The sequence below is a fragment of the Bombus terrestris genome, chromosome 1 (assembly GCF_910591885.1).
Source record: "Bombus terrestris chromosome 1, iyBomTerr1.2, whole genome shotgun sequence".
NCBI lineage: Eukaryota > Metazoa > Arthropoda > Insecta > Hymenoptera > Apidae > Bombus > Bombus terrestris.
The window spans coordinates 8,947,145-8,973,785 of NC_063269.1; the positions used below are offsets into that span (position 1 = coordinate 8,947,145).

A 26,641-nucleotide genomic window follows, 5' to 3' on the forward strand; every position below is an offset into this window, starting at 1 on the left:
AATCCGTGGCACCATAACCTACAAATCGTTAGCCCGATCGTTCTCACTCGTAACGTGATTTCTAAAGCGAGTGTAATAGAAATCGCTTAGTCATCTAGAAATCCTTTCTCTATCGATTCTTGTACTATAACACGTACGTCAATTCAGTATTAACTGTTATAATAGTCTAAACTACTTACACCTGCGTTGTGCGAATAGAGAAATTTAAAGATTTGAAAAGGGCAACGTTAAAATGAAAAATAAAATGAATTAAAGACACCGTATTACTGTTTATATTGGGTTATAAAATTGTACACAGAGGTATAACAATATTTATTATATGTATTAGGTCGATATGCTTTTGTTTATCGATGTACTTACTAAAAATCTTAAAACAAAGAATCTCACTATAAATAAAAAGATCACTGTCCCATATGAAATTCTCGATACTTAGACACCGTTTACACACTGACTTATCAAAATCATACAATTAACACGAATTTACTAACTCATTACTGAGAAGTATGACATGTTTGCGCTACTGGAGAAGCTTCCGAAAACAAATCTGCGAAATAGATGTCATGGTCTTTTGACTTACACGCCTTTGTCCTACCGAGAAAGATCGTTCGCTCCTTTTCGGAAATAGTAGCGTTCGTCACTAACGAAACTGCTGCTCATCCCTCTCTTCGATCTAATGGGGGTTTCACGCAGAATTACGATTACGAGATACGAGTAAGGGAAGACTCGGTGAAAGGAAACGTGATCACTGATTTCAAGTGAGAGGAAAAAGAGGACACAGGGGTAACTTTCAGAAGGGGAAGGTTTATTATCGAGGTGGGCCGATCGCACACGCGAGATGAGTACACGGTTAGGTGAACATGCAACTAATTGATCTGAGATTTAACGACATCCACATCGATAACAATTATGTTCTCAAACATGTCAAACGAAAAGGAGCGTCCGCGTAGAAAGAAAGAAAAAGAAGATATTAGATAAATCGTAGATAAAATCGCAAACTAGATATTATCGTTTCTTTGATACCTTAACCCGTTACAAATTCTAATAATAATTTTTTGGTTATATTCATCTTCTTATTTACAGAAATGTTTTTTATCATTTTATATATTTGTATCTGCAAAGGCTGCAATTAATATCTCTCTGTTAACGTTCAACAATTATAGAAATTTTTGATTAATAAATTACTCGATTAACAGATAAAAACACATGTAGAAATCTCGACAATGTTGCTATTATAATACCTATAAATGTGTGAAACATCTATTGCATTCTGGCTTCGATATTGCGACGAGATGAGTGATGATCGATTACGAATTCCTTTGAGAAGGCTGAATCAAGAAAAACCTGTATTATCACGAACATTCATACATAGAACACGTTAATAATAGATAAGCAGACGTATAACTATGCAAATGAGTCATTCAGTTATGATAAGTTGGTTTTAATGCGTCTAGCATCGCGAGAGGGTAAGATACTCCGCTAAAAGAATCGACGTAAAGCGCTCATTGTCATTGCCATGTTCATCGAACATTTTGCTCGATACGTTCGTTATCACCAGAATCTCAACAGCAATTAATCCATGTTGTTGCGCGGGCATCGAGATGCTGTAATTATTACTATTATCGTCATCTTCTCTATTATTAGCGTTATTCCACGGTGTTATGTCTACGGAAACATGCTTACCGTGCATAACCGCGTACACACTTACGCGCGAGTACGCTTACTCTGACGTAGTCAAAAGTCACGAGCCACGGTTCTCGCTTATTAATTGCATGTTCGAGAGGCCAAACGTTCGTCTTCGCGTAATGGATGCTACATGCAAAAGTCTCGATGCGGTGGCGACATGCCTTGGATTACCAACGACCACGGTAATTAACAGAATCACGCGTACAACACCGCTAATGACGCACACGTTCACCTGTGGGATGCCCCCTGCCACGGAAAACTTGCTCTCAGAAACGGATTTATTTATAAAAACATTAATGCACCGCTGATTCTTATGGAGGAAACGAACCAACTAACGACGTGTCTTCTGTTCCGAGTACGGAAAAAGCGCTCGCGTGCCAACGACGGAACGTTCTTGCAGCTGTGAGGACCTAGCCTTCTCTAGACGACATACCACCGATGTCTGTCCTGAGGATCAACCAGGCGTAGGATGTAAAACCGCGTAACTATCTCTGCCTTTTAGACGTTTGCACGCTCGGCGAAATTTACAATCGTTCGTTAACATACTGACAAACGCGAGGAGAAGGAAGATTCGATCTATCTACTTTCTTTCGCGAAATACAAAAGTTACGTAATAACGAAGAAGTAGGTTCAAACTAACGAAGAAATCAATCTGACAAAATATTAAAATGAAAAAATCTCGTTGCAAAGATTTCATATTTACTTCTAAGAGACTTTAGAGAGCAGTATATAAAGAGTGTTAAACAAATATGGGAAATTAACGGTAATCTTACGGATTTCGGATCGGTAGAAGACCCATTCGATTGTTGGAAAGGAGGAAAATAAAAATGCAGCATCCGTTTGAAGGACGATGTCCAATGATCTGTGGCAGATGGTATCACGGTGCACCTGTGAGTAGCGCGGTTAGAGGAGCCGCGGAACGTGCCGGTGTAGCATCGAGCTTCCAGCAAGCTGATCGTGAGGCGAAGACGAGATCGGTTCGTTTAGATGCCCGGCTTCTACGACGTGAAAAGTGGGGGTAAACCGATGGAAGGTGTTTAGTGGGGATAGTTGGTCGCTCGCGGGGAGTTATGAATGAGTCGTGGAGTCCTGACCCACGAGTGTCACGTGGTGGGAGAGGCGGTAGTGGTGAGCGTGAAGTAAAGGGGAGGGATGCGATCGGAGGCAGGAGGCGGTAGAGCGCGGAGGAGGCGGAGGAGCAAAAGGAAAAGAAGGCCGGGGGAAGAAAGAAGAATAGAAAAGAAGCAAGAAGTAATGAGAGAGGAGTGCGAGAGAGACGAGGGAGGGAGGGAGAGGAGAAGGAGAGAGAAAGAAACGAGAAAGCGAGTGATCAAGGAAGGGCAAGGATGATAGTGGGGGTACTTAGGATTGACCGAAAGCGGGGTGTGGGCCACGTGCTTCGGTGCCTTTATACAATCGTATATAGGCACCGGTCGACCGAGTGGCCACTACCATACACTGATAGTCATACACTCAGGCCGCACGAGATAAAAGAGGAAAAGAACGACGTCGCGTCGGTCGAGGAAGAAGAAGGAAAAGAGGAAAGAGAACGAAAGAGAATACAATAGATAGAGAAGGAACGGACAAGAGAAACGACCTACCGACAAGCAAGGCAGACAGACAGAAGTCCACCTTCCACTTCCATTCCCTTACGCAGGTTCACTCCTACTATAACGACGAACGAACAGCCTGCCTCTGCTCGCTCGCCTGCCTATAGCTGGCTTCTCCTTCTCTGTTTCTATACCTACCTACCTACCTACCTTCTCTGCGCCGTGGTTAACTCGGACAGAGGCGAGAGGTGATACACTCGATACAGTCAGCCAGACGAGGGCGACGAAGACCTCAGTCACCTCCTGACATTCGGTATGGTACGACCTTACCCCACTGGCGTGCAACTAAGAAGGTATCGCCAAAAAGAGGGTTGAGAACATCCAAGAAGATCTCCGAGACTCGAGATCAAACGAAGACAGCCGGTGAAAGGGATAATCACCCACGAACAAGAGGCAACTGGGAAAAACCGAGAATAGGGACGCTAAACGAAAGAAAAGAAAGCATCTCCGCTGTTACCACCGCTACCGCACGGACCACCCTTAACGGTGTACCGAGCCGCTGATTCTTTTTCCTTTCCACGCGAACCTCCCCGCCACATTCTTAAGCACCTACCGCTCCCCTCCTCCTACCATCTTCTGAGACAGCTCTCGTAACCCCCTTCCCCCCTCGTATAAGAATCAGTGCATCGCGTGTGTCGGGACCAGTGCCAAACGGCTTGTGATTCTGTGCGGACAGTTTTTCAAGTGTGATCACACGTTCCACCCGATAACCCAAACCATCGACAACTCCTATGATTTAGCCAAGAGCGTGGGCTAAATCAGGGTCCTGTCTTCTAACAACTCGTTATTTGCTTTCTCAACGATACCGCATCGTAGAAAACAGACGCTATCTATTATAATAACAGTGCATTTTCCATGCGACTCGTATCTGTCAACTACGTAAATACACGCTCGATGACAGGGTACCACTGACCCGCGCCTTCACGCAGCCAGTACGGTATACATCGGTGCTGCGACACGCGAGGATAGATACGTCTCGCTTGCTCCTTGGCTGCCACGCGCCACCGCGAGTGCCTGCGTGCGACGAGAGTGATCAAGTGCTATGCGAATATGACAGTTGAGGAGGATACGACGATCGCTTACGATCGACAAATGACAATGGAGGCCATTCTAGTTCGTGACCAAAGGACCACATCGCACAGAGTTCTTGACCATCGTACCTCGTCGAACGGTCTAAACAACACTACTGCGTCCAACAACATGACAACGTCCACTAAATGGTACAAACCTATTTTGGATAAGAATCCATGTTACGCAGCGGATGTCGCTCCGAGAATAAAAAGAAACGATCAAAAGAAGAGACACTTATCGTGTGATTCGTGCCCTGTACCTGCTTTTTACGACGATCGAGGGATACGATCGAGATACAACGCATCCGTCACTGCGACCACGTGGCTGAGTAAGTCCAACTACTTACTACTGAACACGATGATGTTTCGATATCAACGATTGCCAAGAAAATGTGCGCGGTAACTGTTCTTTCTCTATGTTTTTCTTTCTTCTCTGCATAATTGGCAACTCGATATGTTATATTGGTCTAAAAATTTATCGAAACTAACGTATCTGTCTCGTCAAAATGCAACTTTGAGCGCTAATGTTTTTTACAAGCACGATTCTTTTCTATTTTATTCGCGCTCAATGTTTAAGGCGATCTGTTGGGACAGACGACAATTTTTGGTCCTGAATAATTTTTGTAGAACGATTTGACATTGACGAAAATGCCGACGTACGTTTTATTTCATGTCAGGGAAGCAAAAGAAGAATTTTCACCAGATATTCGTAACTAATTTGTCAAGAAATGTCTCACTGCGATATTTCAAATCATTTCTGACAAAATTTGTGGTCACGGTCAAAAAGCGAATATCAGGCAATTAGTCAAGAAATTCTACTTTATGCTCTAAACGAGACTACTCTTTTTTTATCTTGACCGAATGTTTATTGTCAAAGTAAAGATTGCGTCCTTTTTCCAGCTGTAACGTGTACTCTAAATCTGTACACTTTGAGATATTCTCCGTTCATTTCTACAACTAATTTACATATTTCTTACATTAATAACTCTAACAGCTCGTATAGCGGTCGTCGTCCTTAACAGATAAATCAGTTTACTCATCGTACGTGTAATTAATACGATATTTTTAATTTTTCTTTCGCTCTTTAATCAATTATCTCAAGAATAACACTAGGAACTCTGTCCTTTGATACTTATTAAAACAAATCGGTTAATTGCTTTATGAAGTGAATCAACTAATAACTGACTACTAGTGGACTTATGAGCCTAGTATTGACTGAATTTACATGTATTTTTTTATCTTTCATCTATTGAATTGCACTTCGTAGACACCAGTCAACGTACAACAAATAACAGTTGGCAAAAAAACATATATTGTTATATAGGTGTCATTTATTAACGCTCTATGTCTCTGTCCGTTCAATGTGCAATGTACATCAACACACCTGACGCTGACTCACGTAAAATCAATACTTTCTTACGTAATGATCGTTCAGCATCTTTCCCGGGGTCTGAAATCTTCTTCGTTCATTCGACGCTTTTACTTTTATCCATTCAACGCTAACAGGACGCGTTCATCATGATAAAACGAACACAAACGTACCTTGTTCTTACTATTTCCGATATTCTCTAAGCTGACTGTAATACGGAGTAAAGACTGTTGCAGGAGATTCTGTTCGTACAAGAATCACCTGTTGCAATGTGCTTCGATTCGACATTAACGACAGTTAATGTGATATCGATACGCGTCACAGAATTCGACTTTCGAGATGCATCATAAAAGTGGGAGATAATACACGAGTTCTGAAACTTTAACGTAGCAGTCACCACGTAAACGTGATCATATAATGTTTTCTTCTTTTCTTGATCCTTTGTCCCTACTGACATTCTCTCTCGCGGTTTGACGTCACTATTGAACAAGTCGATGAACGCATTAGTCATTCTCCTTGTAACGGTCCTTCTTATCGATTCTTCTTTGCCCGTTGTTTCCTTCGAAATTCATCCGATTGCATATATTGATTGTATTCTTTTCCATTTACAACTGTTCTGTAACGATGAATTACGTAGAATGGAGCGTGATATAACTAAGCACGATGACAAATTTGATGCGAAATCGGTAAAAAATGTGACATCGATTCGAAGAGCGACGTACGCGCTCGACACACCCACCTGTTGAACACTCGCGAGTCTACGGAGAGTCCTGACTGATGCCGCGCGCCGGTTCGTAAAATTTTCATGCGTCATGTTGCTGCCGTGTTCCGTGCAACAGTTCCCTAAAGCTATACAAAATTGAATAATGCGCCATTTTGCACGCAATTCCACTCGTTAACCGGTATATTTTTTGAGCACAGGTATTATTACATGAGAAATGACAAATTTAACGAAGATGACTAAATGGTAAAATCCTTGTCGATAGTATATATTTTACGGTAGAACCTCGATTATCGAAAAGCTGATTAATCTAAATCGTTAGTTAATAGAAAACTTGAGAAATAGAAGGAAAACGGGAAAATTAGAACACAAACTGAAAGAAATTGTTACACTTCCCTTTAGAAGCTTTTGTTCCTATTCATACCAATAATCGAATCGTTTAGAAATCAGCCTGATTAATTCCATAAATCGAGAAATAGAGGAAAGTTTTGCAAAGATTATTTTTCCTTCATTTTGGACTTTATTTAATCGTATATTTGCATAATGTAACTATGAAATTATATGTAAGAAATTACATTCGATTATTCGAACAAAGTCTATGGAGAACGCCTTTGGAGAAGCAAGATTTTACCGTATTTGATAATATTCCTGAAACGAATACCTACCATACCAAGACTAAAGACAGAACGATTTCTTACTTCGTAAAGAGTTTATTTGAAAAAACGTAGAGACATTTTCAATGTACGAGTTACTTCATCTTCGTCGACTAGAAGGTTACGTTCGACTAAAATAAGAGCTGAAAGTATTCAGCGTGTATGGAACAAGATTCTATTGATCAGGACTAAGTGATCAGCTCTGATTTTGAAATTTGTTCGGTGTCAAAGTATGTTGAAGTGAGAAATGGCAAACAAGGAACAAGAATAGTCGGAAAAGGGCGTGTAATAAATCGGCGAACGTATAGGTACACTTGGCGCGCATCGCGACCTACCGCAACGCGCTTCGGTCCGGGCACGAACACGATCAGGTTGATAAGGGGGTGGCGGGACGGGCGTAATGGGGTATAATTGTCGCGAGCAATGCGAGGACAGTGCGTCATTACCGCATTTTTCACCATCTTCTTGCCGACCAACAGCAGAGATGCGCTTGCACCGGTGTCCACCGGCTTTGCGCGCCTTACTTTTTTCCACGCAACCGCGGGTTCTCAGGAATTTCGTTGGAACGCCGTCGCCGAGCGTCGTCGTTGAGGTAGGTCCTAGCTGTACCGTCTACATCGTCCAGGCCACACGGGGCGAAAGTACAAAAGATGCGAACGTCGACCGTTAGATGACCGTCTACCGAATATCCGCGGTAAATCGCGCGATTCGATGAAGAACACTAGACCGGTTCATTTGTCACTCGTCTAGAAGCTCGTTTAAAAGCTTCGTTTCACTCATTAAGAAGCAAGTAGTGAATTAATATGTAAAAGTTACGTAAATGCGACGTTATCAAAAAAACGTAAATGAAGTAAATTAGTGTCTCGTTAAATTACAAAAGCCGTATTAGGATTATAAGCTATTTACTATAACTATATTTATATTATATAAATATAAAGTCCGTCATACTAATCGTACAAAATGAATTTCTATAATTTGAAATAAAGATTTTGTCATATTGTTGTAAGATACTTTGATATTTTCAAAGTTTCATTATTATAATTGTAGGATCTAGATGAAGGAAGAAATAGCAACAAAAAAGATATCGATCGAATTATTGAAATTCCTTCTTGTAATTGCTACGTGAATTTAATAAAGTAAATTGATTTGAAAAAATTACATAGGAAATCATTCCTTATGAAACGTTAACATGCACCAATTTTTGGTTGCCTACATAAGAAATAAATAATATTTATCTCCGAGATAGCCGAGATATGTACATTGTACATACTGAGTTTGTGAACGAAGCATATCGGATGATGCATTCCAGCTGGCAAGGTTGCACGTTACGAGCCACAGGTGGCTCTTTGAGTTTCTTACGGCTTAAGAATGCGATCTTGCTCGAAACAGCACATATCATCGTAATTCCCTTTCCGGACAAATTTGGCCGGCACGGAGGACATATCGTATGGCAATTAACTTTCAGCGGTGTAAAAACGCGGCGCAATTAAAGAAACTGGAGAAAGTACACGATGCGTATACGAACGACAAGTAAGGAAATATAATCGTAGACGCTGAGATCATTTACCTCGACGATGGGAACTTCTGTACGGTAAAAATACTTGCCGCATTATTCAACAGACTCTTTTTCCAAAGTATGTACACATTTCTTTCGGCATGTTTTAACTGAAAATTGTAGACTCGACGATATCGTTTCCACGCTGCTGCAAAGATCCTAATTGCGCCGTTTAACCGTCTTAATCGCTGTTCTGCTGACTTGACTGTTTCGAGGCTGTTTTGCCGCTGAAATTCACCGAAACGCGTAAAAACATTCGCGCGTGGCGTTTTCCGCTATATTGCATTCGTATAACGGCGCAATTCAAAATACGTCGCAATTCAAAATGTATCGTAACGCAGAAAGAAATTGTCTGAAAAACATGCGCGTGTGTTTATCATCAGGTTCGGTGCAACTGCACGTATAAACAAATTCACGTGATTTCCATCGAAACTTGCTACAGTCTGCGAATACGTGATTTGTGACCTATGTATCTATCTTCCAGGGAATTCCAATCCAATCTGTCCGATTAGAGTTAACACGTGTGTCTTCTAATTTCTTGTCACACGTATCTGTCCATCGAATTATCGAGAATGAGTCCGTCGTTGTTCACGTTAATCGAGGCTTTTAACATCCGAAAGGAGATTCGAGGATTATGTTAGGTATGTAGTAGGAAGAAAGGATATCACCGTTAGACACGGTGCACACGACGACACGGATTTCATGGTTACTTCAGGGCGCAAACTTCCCCGCGGCAAATTACTCTCTCACTAAGACGCGAAACGCACTTAAGAGCCGCTTATTAATATGCGTTAAGTGTCCGAGGTGTCTCCCTGCCCTCCTCCTCGTTCCCTCCTTTTCGCTGTATCCTTCTTTCTCTTTCTTCGTCCGCTTATTTTTCTCCTTGCGACTCGAGAACGCGTCCGTCATGCGCGTTGCATCACGCGTAGCTGCACATTAAAATTAAATTCGTTAGCGCCCGTACGATCGCACAACATACCTACATTTTCTAGTCCTTGATACGACCGTTACACACCGGCCGATAGTTTTTCTAATTCATTCGCGGCTAGTCTTTAGCGTATTCGCGAATATCGCCGCGAATGAAAAGTAATCGCATCGGTGATGCATCGAAATCGTGCTAATTGGCAGGTAACGAGCGAGCGACAAATTGAAACTGCAAATGATAGAACGTCGAGCGAAACGGTTGAACTTGACAAACGACAAAAATCCTCTGCGTTGATATTCTCAGCGATCTATCATAATATTTGATCGGAGTATTTTAATGTATCACGGTTGACCGGACTTTGATACTTCGTTGGCAAATAACGCTGTTTAGACAGATCGACGACGTTTATACGCGGATATCGGAACGATTCTAGCGTTACAAATCAAATATAAAGGTATTCGCTTGAAGCGTGCATACTCGTCAGCGTCGGGAAAGAAAGACGACGATATTTAAACGAAGGAAGAGAACTCGTACGCGGTAGACTGCGGTGGTTATACATCCTCCGAATGCGTACGCGACTGCTGATGGTTTGTCGTCGTAGCGGTGCACGTGATCCCAGGCCCCTCATCAAGGGTCGTAACTCGTGAAATAATGCGACGACGAATTCGCGTGGATGTAATTCGACGAGCGGTGATCCCGAAACTGCCGGATGATCATAAGACGGCCTCGATCGAAATCTACCATTTAGGCGCTTACTATCGACGAAGACAGCATCAAAGGGTGGGGGGAAGGTAGAAGAAACAAGCCGGAAGCTCCAGGATGATTTCTCTCGAGGGCATCCTCCCCAAGAGTCTCACGTCAAATCGTTGATTACTACCAACCAGTGAGCTGGTTCTTATCTTCTTAATACATGGACAATTCCGTTAATAACGTACCGCGGCAGTTATCCATGAATTGGAAATAAGAGCAATGGAACCGAAATAAGCCACCGATACCAACGAAATTAACCCAACTGCTTTTTCGACGTTTTCATTCTATTCGATTCTGATGTACTTCGTGTCGCGATGTGTATATATATACGAAGACGTATAAAAGTCTCAACATTGAACTTGCTACTAGGTAATCCTTTAAACCAACTGTAAGACCACAGTTGGACGATTACTTTCTTTACCGATCAAAATATATCGCTGAAAAGCGACCGATAAAATAGTTATTTCATAGAAATCTTGTATCGCGTTGATCATGTAATCATTTCGTTGTTCAATTTCACTTTCAGGGTTAGGTAGTCTTTTGCTGACCCTGCTCGTGGTCTCGGTGCACAGCGCTCCGACGATGACCCTCGAGGGTAGACGACATAACTCTCCCCCGAAATGGGTGAATCCTTGTGGCCTCGCTGCCGAAGATTTTACCGGTGATTTGGACGTGGTGCAGCTTACAGACTCGCAGCTTCTGCAACAAGTTGTCCTTCAAGCGAAAACAGCACTGTCGCACGCGGAACTTTTTCGTGATGATTACGTGAGTACAGATTGCACGTTCATCTTCCTCTTTTCTCTTTCGTTTAGCGCGCGCGCGCGCATGTATACTCGTCGTCGTTCCCCTCGGAGAAACATTTTCGAAATGCTTCGAATATTTTTCGGGATATCTTCGGTGCGATCCAACTCGCGCGCGGTATCGCCGATCAGAGACGAAGATTAAGTTCATCAATGGTTCAATAATTACTGACGTGACTTCTGGTGAGGATCGGACGGGGAAAGGGGACATCGAGCGGAAGGCAGTTATGGCAGTACTTCCGGTCGTACGGACGTTGATCGTAGAGTCGCACAGACCTTCGAAAGAGATCTCGGACTTACGAATCGTCTTTTGTAGCCGCTCGAGAATATGCTTTCGAATTCGATATTACGCCGCTTTGTTTTCCTTCGTAAATATCTTATACTAGTGAATTTTAGCATTATAAAATGTCTATGATCTGAGGAAAAGTAAATACATTAAACCATATAATACATATACGGAGAAAATGAAAGTGGAGCGTGCCATAGGTGTAAATGAAAACGAAATCTTAGAAATAACTCGAGGATAATTTATTCTCTAATATTCTATAAATTGTTTTACCGTTAACGATCTATTTTAACTCTTTGGAGAATATTATTCTCGAATTTGCTCGAGAATTATATTCTTCTAGCATGATTCTTTGCTATCTTAGTTATTATCTATATTTACCGATTACGTTTTCCTTATTTTTAATTCATCGATTTGAAAGCAGTAAAAATGTAATTACTAAATATATAAACGATGCTCGTTTGGCAAAGTGGAAAAGCAAACTCTCTCTTATTTTAATCTTGCAACTATCAAATAAACGATTTCGATGAAATATATAATTCTTTTCGCTGTTCACTTGCTTGTATTCTCACCAAATTTTAATCACCAAGTCGTTATTTTAAAAAATAGCCTGTTCTTGTTACGTAATTAGACGGTGACAGTCGTCGATTCCGCCGTGTATTCGAACATTCGAACATTGGTTTTCTTGCAGGATGGATTGGAAAGTGGTCAGGATAAAATTACCCCGTTTCTCTTATTGCCAGTATTACGCGTAATTTTTATTACTCGTAATTGCACATTGGAAATACAGAGTTATAATCGGCGGAAATAAAATTGTTCGAACGGGAGAAAAACTGTTCGATTTCAGTCGCATATCCGATATAACGATCATTGTCGCTGTTTGTCACTGTATTGTGTACCGGCAGGTAGCTCTCGGCCACGTTTTTTTGCGTATATCATCAAACATGTAAGCGATCTTTGGGGGAAAAAAATAGATTCGTGCGACCGCGCACGGAGATCCTTCGTTTCGAAAGAATCTTCCCAGCCCGATCGTGCCTTATTATCTCTAACCAAGGACAATAAATCACGGACCGGGTTCGGCCTCTCGTTGCTCAAGGTTTCTCTTCTGAAACGATCCGAAAGAAGAGACGTGGAAACCGCAGGATCGAAGGTACGGTTACACACGCGAAACTTTACTCTCGTTTTTTAGGATAGATTAAGCTCGTCCCCCTAGTTATACATCGTGCACACGTGTCGACACGATTCCGGGTCTCTATAACTGCGCGTCCTTACGCGCCCGCCAAATTCTTAGACTCACCTGACTCATCCTTGACCATTCTACATGCGCTTCCTGTTTCTTCATATCATACACTGAGCGACTGTGGCGTGAATTAAAATATCGATTATATCGCGTACTCAAGCTATTACTTCTAATAGATATACTTAGCAAGATTGTTAGTGCGTCGAACGAAATGATAATCACTGGTAAGTCACTGGCAGCAAAACTATAAATCTATAATGGAATGCGAGTTTTATAATACAGCTGGAGGAACATTCAACGCGCGATTGGTACCGAATGTCCATTACTAAACGACGAAAGGTCCGATTCCTATGCTTATGCCGCTAATATTTGCCTACGCGAGGCGAGTGTACGACAGCGAGAATTAGCATTCATCGCGTGCGACCATAAAGGGTATTTGTGTGTCTCTTCGTACGTATAGGGCTCGTTCCGCCCTGTGGTTCCACCAAAGTCACCGTTACATCATCGTTCCGCGATACTCGATACCGATGTTTTCTAAGTCAGCGCATAATCCGATATCGTTTGGTTCGCTAACGATCTTTCTCTTTCTCCTTCTTCTCCTCCTCCCCCTCCTTCGTTCTCTGTCTTATTCTGGCCCTTCTTGGGAAAACGAACGGCTTTGAACAGCAGGTTGTGCCATTTAGGTAGAAACGTGTTCTACCAAGACAGAATTATCTTCGTTCTGCTCGACATTTATCCAACTTTCTCAGAGCCAATCGAAGCTTCGGCAGGGGGCCTCTAAGGACGCTCGTGTTGATACCGATTCTAGGCGACGTACTGTCTGGTGGTCCAGTGACGTCACCGTCCACCTCGTTATCGTTTAGACGTCGACAGACACTCTGTAGAGCGCAGGGAAAAGGTAGATTAGCAAGGGATACCGAGAAGCAAGGAAGTTCGTGAGACTGATCGCTCTCGCATGCACGTGGCGTGTTTTGCGATACAGTTTCGATCCGCGAATCCTTTGTGCGCGAACCTTGCTACGTATTTGTATCAGATATTTTAATCGACATGAGTGACTTTCGTTAACATTTATCACGCTTGAAAATATTCGAAATAGTCGCGTATTAGGTTTAGGTGAACCGCTGGCTATTAAGTAGTATAGGAGATTTCTTGGTATTCGATTGCACACTTCCAACTGTTTGTATTTTTAATTATTTCATCACAAATCCTTTTAATTATTATTATATTACTTTATCATAAGTAATTTTATCATAATTAATTCGATTTTTATCGCATCGAATATCTATTAATGGAAAAAATTAACAAGCGAAAAACCATGCTTTCGGGTAAACATAGATTTGTGTGACACGTCCTTGTAAGACGTTCGTGAGCAAGTATGGGTGATTACATATCCGATATTCTGTTCTTCGTAGATAGGAAGTCCGACGTCTACGAGTCGCGTATATGCGCGTCGGTACGTGAAGGAATCGGATAAAATATCGGAAGCGGAGGATTCCAATAAATCAGAATCGGAAGCTGCCCCTCCCCGCCAAGGATGGGGCATCTATACACCACACCGGCACTCTGCCTGCATACTAAAGCGCAGACCGGATATACAACCCGCCAGTGCATTTACTCACCTCGATACATTCAGTACGCACTACGACACGTATTTTCTGCTACTCGGTTGGCTGGATGTCGATCCGTACGGTTTCATTTAATGCTGACATATTTTTCAAATATGTAGGTAGAGAATCGTTTTACCTACAAAATATTACTACGAGTATCATACTTTAAGTGTTTTTTATTATCTTTGCACGTTCGTATGTCCCATAAATGCATAAAGATTTATAGCCTAATAATTATCAATTCGAACGTAACCAATACGAACTCCGCCACGTTCTTTCAGTCGTTTTCGACTCAATTATACTTTTACCCGAGGTTAAAAAATATCTTCAGTTTGAACAAAATATGAAACAAGTTTATTGGTACGCGCGATTTCGAATTAAACGTTTTCCTGAAACGTTAAAGATACTTCTCGTTTGTTAAAACGAGAGCACGATTGGAATATAAAAATTCGCGAGGATCGTAGACAGAGTGAAAAAGCTAGACTTAGAACTTCCAAGAGAATTTATTCGATTCACCAGTTCGTCTTACGAGTTCCTTTCCCAGAAAATTCCTAAAAATTCGTAGATCTAGAAATATTCTGAAACGAAAGTAGAATTAATCGAGCGGGAAAGTTCGAAATTGAAAAGATTTTCATTCGCGTGAAGCATTCCCTTTGTGCCTCGTGGAGTCGCGAGCACAGAGCGAGCCATTCGATCGGTTCGAGGCCGTCGCACCGAAATTTTATAACTTCTAATAAGCGGTGGAGCGGTGAAGCCGCGCTAGAAGAAAGACTGAGAGGCTAATTGATTTTGACGGGTCCTCTGGAGTACCACAGAGACCATACCTACTCTCGCCAGCCTACTTCCTGTCAGTTTTCAGCCCGGTTTTACGATTATTCGTGCCTCGGTGTGGCCGAGGAGACTTTTACGAGGCACAAAAGACCCGCGTCTCAGATTTGCTCGCCGCCAGTGGTTGTTAGCGACAATTCCTTTCATTCTTCGTTGTTTCTTCTCCCTTTCCTATTCGTTCGCTCGCTAAAACCATTTCGTGACCGCCTTCCAACAAGCAACAATACGAGAAACCCACGCATTTCACCTGACCTGCGGATATTCGCGATTCGTTCGGTTTCGAAATCGATAAAACACCACTTTTTTTTTATAACTTCTTTAGTTCCTGTGGCTCGCAGCTGTGTATACCGTTGACTATAAGTATTTCGACACAGTCGAATTATCGCAAATTTACAAAATCGAACGAAACACTTTAGTCCAATTTTGGCCTCTGGTCTTATCTCAAATAATCATATACGGTTACTAGATATTAACAATAAAAATAATAGTTAACATCAATTAGTATAGAGAAGGGATTAATAATTGAAAATGGCTGTTCACTGTTCAGACCTTAAAGCGATTGAAATACGTATCACTAGCCAGGGACAATCTGAAAAGTTTTTATAAATTTCATGAAGCGTCAACTGTTCGTTGCAGATAATCATAGGATTAGAGCGATACAGGAATATGTTTCGGCTTTTGGTTTAAATTTGCCAGAGCGTTTAATTCTCAATTAAGTAGAGACACTTTGTTCGATCACAATCATGAAAATATAATAAAGATGAGAGACTCGTGGTTAACTAACGAACATCGGCAGAAGTAAAACGTGCCGATGGAATTCCAGTAGATCATTTGAACACTTCAATTCGGGATGAAGCGGATAGGCTGCAAGATCAATTCAGAAATGAACTTGTAAGAATACGTTTTAACGTGTATTTATTATACCGTTCGTTATACGCGGGAACCTTTCGCGTAAAATAATCATAAAATTATTTAATTACCCATTTCGGTGCCTGTTCATGAAGCCCCTGCGCGTATTGAAGGCTACCCTGGACAGTCAATGTTGTACACGCTTGGTGATAATAATAGTTCGTGACGCAATCAATGACAGCTCGGTTTTAATCATCGTGTTTAATGTTTCCAATACAAAGTCTCCATTTTGAAAGGTATCTGTGTCCTCTCGAAGGGTTTCGTAATGATTTGGGCGTGGAAAGGGATCGATTACCGATCGAAGAAAACGACCAGCTTTAAATACGACAGGCTCACACTGTTGTGTGAGGATTCGACTCACCGAGTGGTTCGTTTCATCTTTCGATTTTCTGCCGTTTTCTATTTTCGTGTTTATCTTTCCGCGATACACTTCAAACTTAAATTTTAGGTACAGTGGCCCGCGAACATCTTCTATGGATACATTAGGTATATGTGTCATATATGAAACATATTGAAATTTCATCAGCGTGTTACAGCGTTAATAAAATTTCAAAATATTTTACATGACACGCGTAATGTTAACATTTCTGTGGTCATTGGTCAAATGCTGTTACGAACCACTGTACGTTTCAAGATATTTGGAGGGTCGCAATCGTAGTGGTGTAAGTCAGTGCTCTGCTACTTTTCATCAGGTAGTGTTCTACGTTCGTTATTCTAAAAATTCATTAGAATTTCTCGAGTCGCGAGAAAGTATCTTGGCGAAGAACGAAATTACAACTTGATTGTTTTTAAGTTTAATTTTAACAGTCGAAGTATTTACATGAGGGAATTTAAATTCCAAAAATGTTGACTTATACTACTAGGATTTCCAGCCCGACATTTCTTTCGATTCATATATTTTTCAAATTCTGCAAATTGCGAATATAGAAACGTATTTCGATTTACTTCTTACTTCTTATTGGCTGATTAACCTCTGATCTACTAACTGATGGTTCGTTTTATTAATAAACAATTTATCGAAATTATTGCTGGCAGCCGCATAGTTCTCAGGTTGCCGCATAGTTCTCTAGTTGTTTGCTTGTCAAAGTATTATCGCAGTCTGCAGCTCGTGAGAGTAGTATCGCATGATGATTATTTCCATTCCTGGGCCAGATAAGAGCCTGGATAACTACGTTATCTTTGTGCGGGCCAGCTGGTCCGAGATGCGAGGTCGAAGACACATTCGATGATACAATAAGTGCTTATTTCAGCTCGAGACAGATCGATTTTTTTAAATCTATTTAAAATAGTAGTTTCAACGTGAAAGCATTTATAGTGTAATCACTAAGTGATTCAATCGACGGGTTTGATTATTTACCGTGATACAATGGCATACCAAAGTCGAAACTCTCAATGAAGCCATTACGAGATTACGAGTATTTACAATTTACGTTTCACTATGTTTCAAGATTATAGAAATAAAATACGAAGGCAACGAATGAAAATTCCTGTCATTTACAGAACAGAAATATTAACATTCAATGCCAGCATATAATTAATGAAAAATCCCTACATAGATTAGAAGCATTTTTCAAATCTGCCTCCGCGTCAAATCTGCTACCAGCTTCTCGTCTTGCAAAATTCGAGTGAATCGATACAAACATTGATATACAGTTACCTATATGAACGTCAATGTTGTTACATCGATCAAAATATCGGATTACTTTTCTATCGCAGTTTCGACTTCCTTTGGCTAAAGTCAACTTCCTTGCACAATCGCGGCTGGGTCGTCGAACGAGTCCTACAATCCTTGTCCATTGAATTAGGATCACACATGCACATATTTCACCTTTCTGATTACAATAGCGATTGCTAATAATTAGACACGATATCAGAGTATATTCATCTGCTACGAATTTTCTCAACAATCTAATATAATATGTATGTACATAATACCCGAGTGATTAACAAACGTTATCATTAGTCACTCGTTCACGTATCCAAATTTTATCCAAGAACTGAACAACTAAAAAATGTTAAAAGTTCCGGGCGATTCTAATTCCGAGTAATCGACCGGTAACCGTACTGTACCATGAAACGAGAATTTTCGCGCGAAACGAGTTTGGACGCGTGCCGATGCGACCTTGTGATCGCGTTAGATCCTTTTATATTGGGTACGCGGCGCTTAAAGTTTCGCGGAACGTAGGCTGTAATGGAGCATCCCGAAGTCGTGACACGATACGCGCGAGGGCTTCTCCCTTCCTTTCAGCTCGTTACTCGACTCTGTAAGTACATACTCGTTCGCATGGTTCGTGATTCATAACGTTCAGACCGATGGAACCTGTACTTGGGTAACGCAATTAGCGGGACTAGCCTGGCGCCTGAGCTTCCAAGTAATTTCTTGGTAACGATCTAGCTTTTACACAAGCTGAGCCACCTTGGTATTCCCAAAAAATGAACGACGTAGCTCGAGGCGGGCGCGTGCACCGTTCGCATGGGGACTCGCGATGCGCTTACTCATCCGTCAGCATGGTTTGTCCACGTTCCCATCGTACCAGGAACGAGGGATATCGAGAGAGGTTGTGCTCGTGAACGAGGCGCTGCTCCCTGTTTAATCGGTGACTAAACTCGCTAACCTGTTATTGAACCATACTGCTCCCATAATGAAGGTGCAGTGCGAAAATTTTGCATATATATGAACCAGTTTGGATACGACGCGATCGCGTTAACTTTCACAATAAAGACATTTGGTGTTTCATGGCCGATCATTGGTACCTTTGACGCACGAATATAGGGTATTTGCACGTCGCATAACAGTTAACACGAAGAAAAATGTACGTTCTTCGTTAAGAACTTTGTTGCTCTGTATACGATCTTTCATCATCGATGCTGCATTCTCCGCTCTTTTTGTTTGTTTTCCTTTTTCCTAATCGATAAATTATCGACTTTGAATATAAACGAGTAATAACGTCTATGCAAGTTAAGTTTGATGTCATTCGTCACGTGTTGTTTCATAAGGAAAACATATAATGTTCAGCTAATATGCGTAATTTTTTTTTGAAAGGTACAAAAAGGCATCAAAACAACGCAGCTGAGGTAGTTACGATCTAGTAAATCTAGTACGACGACTTTGTAAGTAGAATGAATACTGTCGGACACGATTTATTATGGAAGAGTAGATTAGAACATTTTTTAAGCTTTTTTCTTGTTTACTTTTTATAAGTTTTCTACCGGGGGAAAGACGACAGGTGAAATTTAATTATTAGTTATTACATGGGTTGTGGTTGAAGATTCTGAAGAGAATTTGATTTATTTTTATATAACGAATCATCTGCTCTCAGATTGTACGATATTTTCAACCGCATTTCGATGTATAATGTCTTTTTGTAATTTGAAAATTATTTTAAAATATGTCACTTCTCTAGACAAACATCATTTTAATCACACGTACAATTTTTTTCGTGATTTTACAGGCTAGACGAACGTTCAACATCGACTTCGCCGATCTACACTCATCGTTTAAAAACAGTCATTACGATTGGCTTCCCGGGCAACAGCAAATTCCCAAGCAACTAGGAGAACAGCTGGAGCAAGAATTTCTAGACAAATTAGAAGTATGTATAGATAGCAGTTTCTTCTTTTTTCCTCCTTGTTTACTTCTTTTTTCTTCACTAACAGAATGCGAGTAGCAGAAATAAAGACAGTAATTAACGAAACGTTTAATTTCGAGTGACTTGTTATTTAACATTCAATTAATCAAGTCATCATGCTCTAAAGATCTAGTATTAGATTTACATTTATCGTCTTTGTGAAATTGGTTCTGCTAATGCATTCTATGCTAATATAATCTCCTAGCTTTATACATTATTTTTCATTTACGCGTGTTAAGTAGAAAAATTACATATTTTAATAGTTTTAATAATAAAAAATAAAGTATTATTAGACATTATGTAATTTTGTCATAGATTGAGTAGCAAAACTGACGTAATTAAGTATAGAATTTAAACAAATTTTCGTAAAAGCATTGGGAGTAAAAGTGAACTAAGCCACATTTTTCTCTGAATATGAGCTTACAGTAACGATTTATTCCAATAAACTGTATTAGTTATATTCAGTGGAGGAATTAATTTCTTCCAAATAAACTTCAGATAATATAACAAAGTCCCTTGTAGTATCTTTATGTAATACTTTTATGTTCACGTTGAATAGCTAGTTACAAAGTTCGTTGAATGTTAAGATCAGTCCATTTTTGCTGTTCTCTTGAATCAATCCAAATGCAAATTATTTTTCAGAGATACACTTAAATTAAAAAATAATTTCTTGTTTTCACAGCTTGATACGGCCTTGATCGATACGTATGAATATATGCAAAAGTTTGCAGTGGGTCTAGAACAGGTAGTTTGGGATCAAGAAGATTTAAACCTTCAGTTTAGCAAGCAATTTAAGGCCACCGAAACTGCACTGCGAACGGTGAGTGTACATTTACGTTGAAACACTTTGTCTTGGAGAACACTAGTCTAAGTTATGATATTTTATTTCCCGTTCACTTTATTTTTTCTGATAAAAAAAAAAACAAGTTACTGAACAGCTTTCACAATGGTACCATCTCACTGAATGCTATTAGCCTGAATCACGTTACCTTCTATTGTCGCAAACGCGATAAAAAAGATACTTTGCTTTTACGAGTTTGACGCAAAACTTACGCGACTAAACACTCGAACCTCGTGAAAAAGTTTATAGCTCTATCGTCCGTTCGACCAATCTGGATCGCTGTTCTGTCCAGTCAACTTCCACTCGATTTCTCTGATTTCTTATTATCGGTTCTTTTTCCAGCCATTTAACATTGAGAGAACAAAGCATTATATACCTCGAATATTTTTCGATACATTTGTTACATTATACAACGTAGATTATGAATTATTATGTATTCATACTAATGATCAATATTACACACTACGATTCTTTAAACATTTGTTCAATCCTTTATTAGTCTGATACGAGTCAAATCGCCAACGTGTAAAATATATATTTTTCCTGCCAAAATTACCGCACTTCTCGCTGACCGTCTCTGCTACTCTTACAACGCAAGACCATTTGTTAGCCAAGCTTTTTACCAGTAATTAATTAATTACTCATTTATCGGAGATCTAAGCTATAGCATTGCTTGCATTCCATATTTCAATGTTTTTATGCTCGTTCGAATCGAAACATCAATTCCACTGAATTTGTATGGAATACGTTCACTAGATTAGTAAATATCTATCTATTCATTTCCAAATCTAAGGAGATGTTCAGTTAATAGTCTGCGGATATTTGTCTCGCTTACGGAAAGTTTAAGTATACAGAAATATATAGAATATATGCACTATACAAAAATGTATGGAATATTTAAAGTATTCGTAAAGTATTCTCTGATTGTTCTTACAAAAGCACAAATCATTTTTGACATCCGCGTTCCAATTAATATTTGTCTCCTACGCATAGAAAGCACTTCGATGTTCACCAGAACGAACCGTAACATTAGGAAATATACATTTGCAGGTGCTGTGCGAGCTGCAAGTGGCATTGGTGGAGCGGCAGCTATCTCCACGGCCAGACGTGTCACGCGACATCATGAAGTCGGATATTCGTGGCTTGGCATCTTCAGAGACGTTCCGCAGGTTACGCGACTGGGTAATCTTTCGGGACTACATGAACGGACTGGAATACGTGGTGCAAGTGTTCGAGCACTTACTCCGCGGTCTGCAGTCCTGAGGATGGCAAGGCGGAAGCCGAAGAAGGGCTACCAGGCGACGACTCGCCCATCTCAGGAAACCGGAACAGTTCAACCTGGATGGCCAACTCTCGTCATGAGGTTGGAGAAGAAAGTGGGTAACGGGGGAAGAACCTAGGCATGCTCTGCCAAGCAAGCCCAGGGGCTACCTACCCTTCTCGGTTCCAGTGAGATGTGTCTCCATGGCGACGATCGGCCTATCCGTCGGCCACAGATCAGCTAGTGATGCTGCATCACAGTGAAACCGACAGATATACCGTATCGTCGGAACGCGAAAGTGTGCGTGTGTATCTGTATCAAGTTGACTAGTATGACTTTGAGACAGAGAATCGACGAAAATCGTTCACGAATCTCGTCAATAACATACACCGCCCGTCGTTGATGCTCACCGAGATTCCACAGTGAGGCAACCAAGGAGATAGTGTGAACAACAAGAAACAGAGAGTCGTACGATGAGCAGCCCATTGGCTTTCGCCGCCGTAGTTCACGAACGTGTGTGAATATTACTCGATTTCGTACGCGCTTACACCTAGTACGCGTCATATATATCACGCGTGAAAATCCATGTCCAAAGTATAATTATTATATAGAAGAGGATCGCTGAAGATGACAGACACCAGTCCCGTGCAACATCTTACCGTTCCTTGAGATTTCCACCATCGAGCAAAGCGTTGTACTCTTAAGTTTCTTCTGATTTATCAGTTCTTTCACGTTTGGTATCGCTGCTCTGACATTGTGTTCTTAAATTACTCGTGTGCATCGATCGATTTTTAGAAAATCGCTCATAACGTTTAGCATTTTATCGGCTTAATAATCCATTCTAATATTTTATACCGTTAAACGTAAATTTCTTTCTTCTTATTTAACAGAACGATATCTGATTTTACTCGGTAATTTTACTCACATTTTACTCCATGGTATCTCACTTTTAATCGGCGTGGATTTATAATATAAAGGTTTATACAATTGGGCGAACTGATTCTCCTTGAGCACTAATCATCGATGATCATTCTGTCCATTTGGACAATGTATCAATGTGTTTTCTCTTTCGAATAATTCTCTTTTAAAAACGGAGTTGCTTCGTTCGTGTTCGAAAGTTTCAAAGCAGCGGCACCAACAAATATTTCACTGTCATTTTCATTCAGGGATTCATTGAGGGAAAAGAAACGAACAAGGCGTGAAAGAAGTTGAACCGACAGGGAGAGAGGAAAGGATTCAGAGGGAATCCGTCTAAACGAGCTTGTGCACCGCAACGGTATTATATCATAAGTATACAAGAAAATACAGTATTCGCGCTTTAACTTAGACTATGCGTGTCGTGCGAGAAGGAAGTAAGAGAAATTTCTGCGTATGTGCTATGCCGCGTGATATCACGCGCGAACCCTGAAAAAAGGTACAGCACGGCGTCGATTGAATCATCGACGACGAAAGAAAACAAATCTCTCGACGAACCATCCGCGCCCACTCTTAATCCTACATGATAATTTATTGACTAACTGTAATATTATTATATTCGTATTTATTCAGATTATTTATTTTATTTTTGTAAAGATTTTACATGTCTGATTAACTGTATTTAAAGTGTCTAGTTGAGCTTAAAATTACCTAGAGTATAGGAAAGATACAGAAGGATATATATTATTATTATTAATTATTATTATTAATATTATTAGTAGAATTTTAATAGTATCATTAGGGGAAGAAGGAAACGCATCGACGCGGCCGACGCCATTTTACGTTACGCGCCGCGCTGCTGCTGCAACTCCCTTCGCTCGACGTACCTTTCAACGGTATGAACATTTAAAATTTCATAACGATACATACGATCCGCAACGTCCGTTTCTCCCGCTCTTTTTATCCGTTGTGATGATTTATTTTCAACGATTGATTCTAAATCAATTTTATCCGGTATTGGTTCAATGGATGGACTTTTGCGACAAAATTTCTTTTCCTTCTTTATTCTTTTTTCTTATTTCTCTTTTTTTTTGTTTTATATATATATACATATATATAGTGCCTGACACTTCCGTTTTTGATCTAACGATATCCGAGACTGTTGCAGGCTGAAGAAAACGTAATCTTCGATGACTCGAAAGTATTATAATTTTATCAGTAATTCAACTGCATTTCATCTTCTGTACTAGGATTTTAATCTTTCGTAAAATTCGTTTATTTTTACTACCACCGATTTTTACTGAAACTTTACTATTTCACTTTCCCTTTTTATTCCATACACTTTCCTGTCTAGAAGAAAGCGTCGCGTAAGGTATCACTTCGACATTTGCTCGAAGACGGTCGACTTCACAGACTTTTCGTACTTACAATCCGAAACTTGGATACGAGTAAGCGCGCTCCGTTCCGCAAAAGAAAGGACCGTTTACTTTCATATTTAATTTTCATGTCATTGGCGGCCTATAAGCTTACCATAGATAGTTAGTATAAAGCGTGCTAAAAGTTCACGACTGGTCGCACTGTTCGTGTGATTTTGTAAAGTGTACGCGGATGCACGTTATACGAGACGCACTTTCAATCCGATATCATCGTATCTGTGATATGCATCGTCGAACGTCGCTCACACGATTAATTATTATCATCGTCGAATTGTACTAACTGATTTTTCCGAGTTCTGATTCCGTCGAAGGGGAGGGAAAGGAAGAAAGATAATTGGAGGATGTATCAAAAGAAGGCGCTTATGCGTGCTGATATAAAAGAACACGAGAGAGGGAGAGAAAGGCCGATGTGTGTGGCAATGTCGATCTCACGAATCGATCTCGAATGCGCATTTCATTTTATCACTGCTATTTTATATATTTTTTATTTAGTAGATCGTCACTTATTCTTTGACGGTATCGATCATTTTTTTTTAGCTTCTTTTTCATTTTCTTCTCTTATTTTTTCTCTCTCTCTTTTACATAAGGAAGACTGCCATTTTAGTTAGAATCGTTCCAATCATCGTAGGATACGAATCTATTTAAAAATCGTTTGACATTCGAGAAGAAAAGAGGTCGCAAATTTGTAAACGCTAGGAGGAACTTCGGCAATTGCACGTATTAATCAGAAAGCAGCAGCGCAGCCTGTTCGAGCGTCGATTAGCAAAATAATCCTACCGATTGCCGATATGGATTCTGTCTTTTTATTTCTCTTTGAATTCGAATTCGATCAACTTTTTATTCGAATCTAATTTCGCGTCGAATCACCGCGCGCACGCTATTTCTTTGTCAAATTTTTCCCGTCTTTTGTCATTAGACGCGGTGTATTTATGTAAAGATACGTGGAACGTGTCTATGAAAAAAAAAATGAAGGAAAAAGGAAGCTCATTTTTCCTATGGAATTGAATTGGATGAAATGATCGTTGATTCAAACGATTGGAAGAATATTAGTGTAGGTTCCGGTGATGCGTTTCACGGGCACATTCTACGTGATTGATACGGGCGATATAAAATTTTGCGTAAAATAATTACTGATCGCTTGGTATATGTTGTACATAAACAGATTTGATGATATAGAAGCTGCAAAGTATAATTATATATGTGAATATGTAATATGTACACGAGCCCCTACCCTAGAACGTCCGCTCTGTTGTATCATATTAAACCAAAGACAGTTCAACATGGTATATCTTGCGTTTCATTTCACTTTGGCGATACTTTCCAATCCTGTTGCGTATTTTCCTTCGTTTGAGAGATAAATTAGAAAGTATGATAAGATGTTTTATTTTTTAAGTGTTCAGTGTATCCAAATATCGAATATTTTATTATAATGCATGGTAATTTATTGGCGCGAACTCCAGTATTCTTGACAGTATTCTTATTATATTTATCAGGTGGAAAATAAAAGTTTTAATTTATATTTTAATCGATTGCTTTTAATATTTATCGAAGAAAACAGAAACACGATAACAATTAAATTGCTATTAAGCAATGTAAAAGTACAGTTATTGGCAATTAGCGGTTTTCGATAAAACATCAACTCTCTCATTTCAAATTTTCTTTTATTCTCTGTACATGTCCAGAATTACACGTTCGTAATTGAATAATGAGAATCTTTGTTACTCGAACGTTCTATTATTCGGACATTATATATTTTATTAAAATATTATACCTATATATGTAATGAATATACAATGTCTATCTTTTTTTATAAAGCGATATTTCTTCGCAATGATTCGGTGTAATCGATATAGAAATAACACAGATGTATTGTCAGGGCCTTATTACACGAAATACAAAAATACAATGATTGCGATGCATTCTATAAAACTTTCATTCAATAACCGAGCACGTCCATCGGACAAAGTTACTTTCCAAAACATTTTGAATAATAATCAAAGAGTAAATGAAACCAGTGATAGCAGTAATGAAGAGGTATCACTTCGTTTCGTGGTATTTACAGCACCGGAAAAAGGCTTCTTAAAAGGTTGGAGGCTTAAAAGGAATGTGACATAAAAGAACTAAGGACACAGGTGAAAAGAATGATAAGTCACATTTTGTCGTCAACCAGTTCCACGTTAAAGCTAGATATCTTTTCGTTTGACTTTGAAACTTCCTGAATATTTAAAAAATATAAATGACGTTGTTTAATTACATCGAACTAGTATCAACGACAAAGTAACGTTACTCGTCTCTTACAAAAGGCCGTGAACCTATCACCCATTTCCAAAAGCTGGCACCTTTGAATCTAATCAGGTTTTTTCCTTCCTCGACTATTTCGTATTGAAATACTTCTTTTTTAGTCAAATGACAGAAAAGTCAGAGTTAACAAAAATGGAGTTTTAGATTTTAAACTTCCACGACGATTAAACGAAAGAAGTTGGTACGTTTCGCTTTGTTCCAACGTTTCATGAACATTCCGATTCCCTTTTTCAGGGAAGATCCGAGACAAGA

The 26,641-nt window shown here is 39.9% G+C and overlaps 1 protein-coding gene across 1 annotated transcript; it reads left to right on the forward strand.

The window, feature by feature from the left end:
* Nucleotides 1-1,843: 1,843 nt before the first annotated feature.
* Nucleotides 1,844-25,374, forward strand: LOC100644509. The gene is made up of 5 exons (XM_003393305.4): nt 1,844-4,692; nt 10,863-11,101; nt 19,459-19,599; nt 20,318-20,455; nt 21,527-25,374. The coding sequence occupies exons 1-5, from the start codon at nt 4,344-4,346 to the stop codon at nt 21,737-21,739; spliced, it is 1,080 nt and encodes a 359-aa protein (XP_003393353.1). The 5' UTR covers nt 1,844-4,343; the 3' UTR covers nt 21,740-25,374.
* The last annotated feature ends 1,267 nt before the right edge of the window (nt 25,375-26,641 follow it).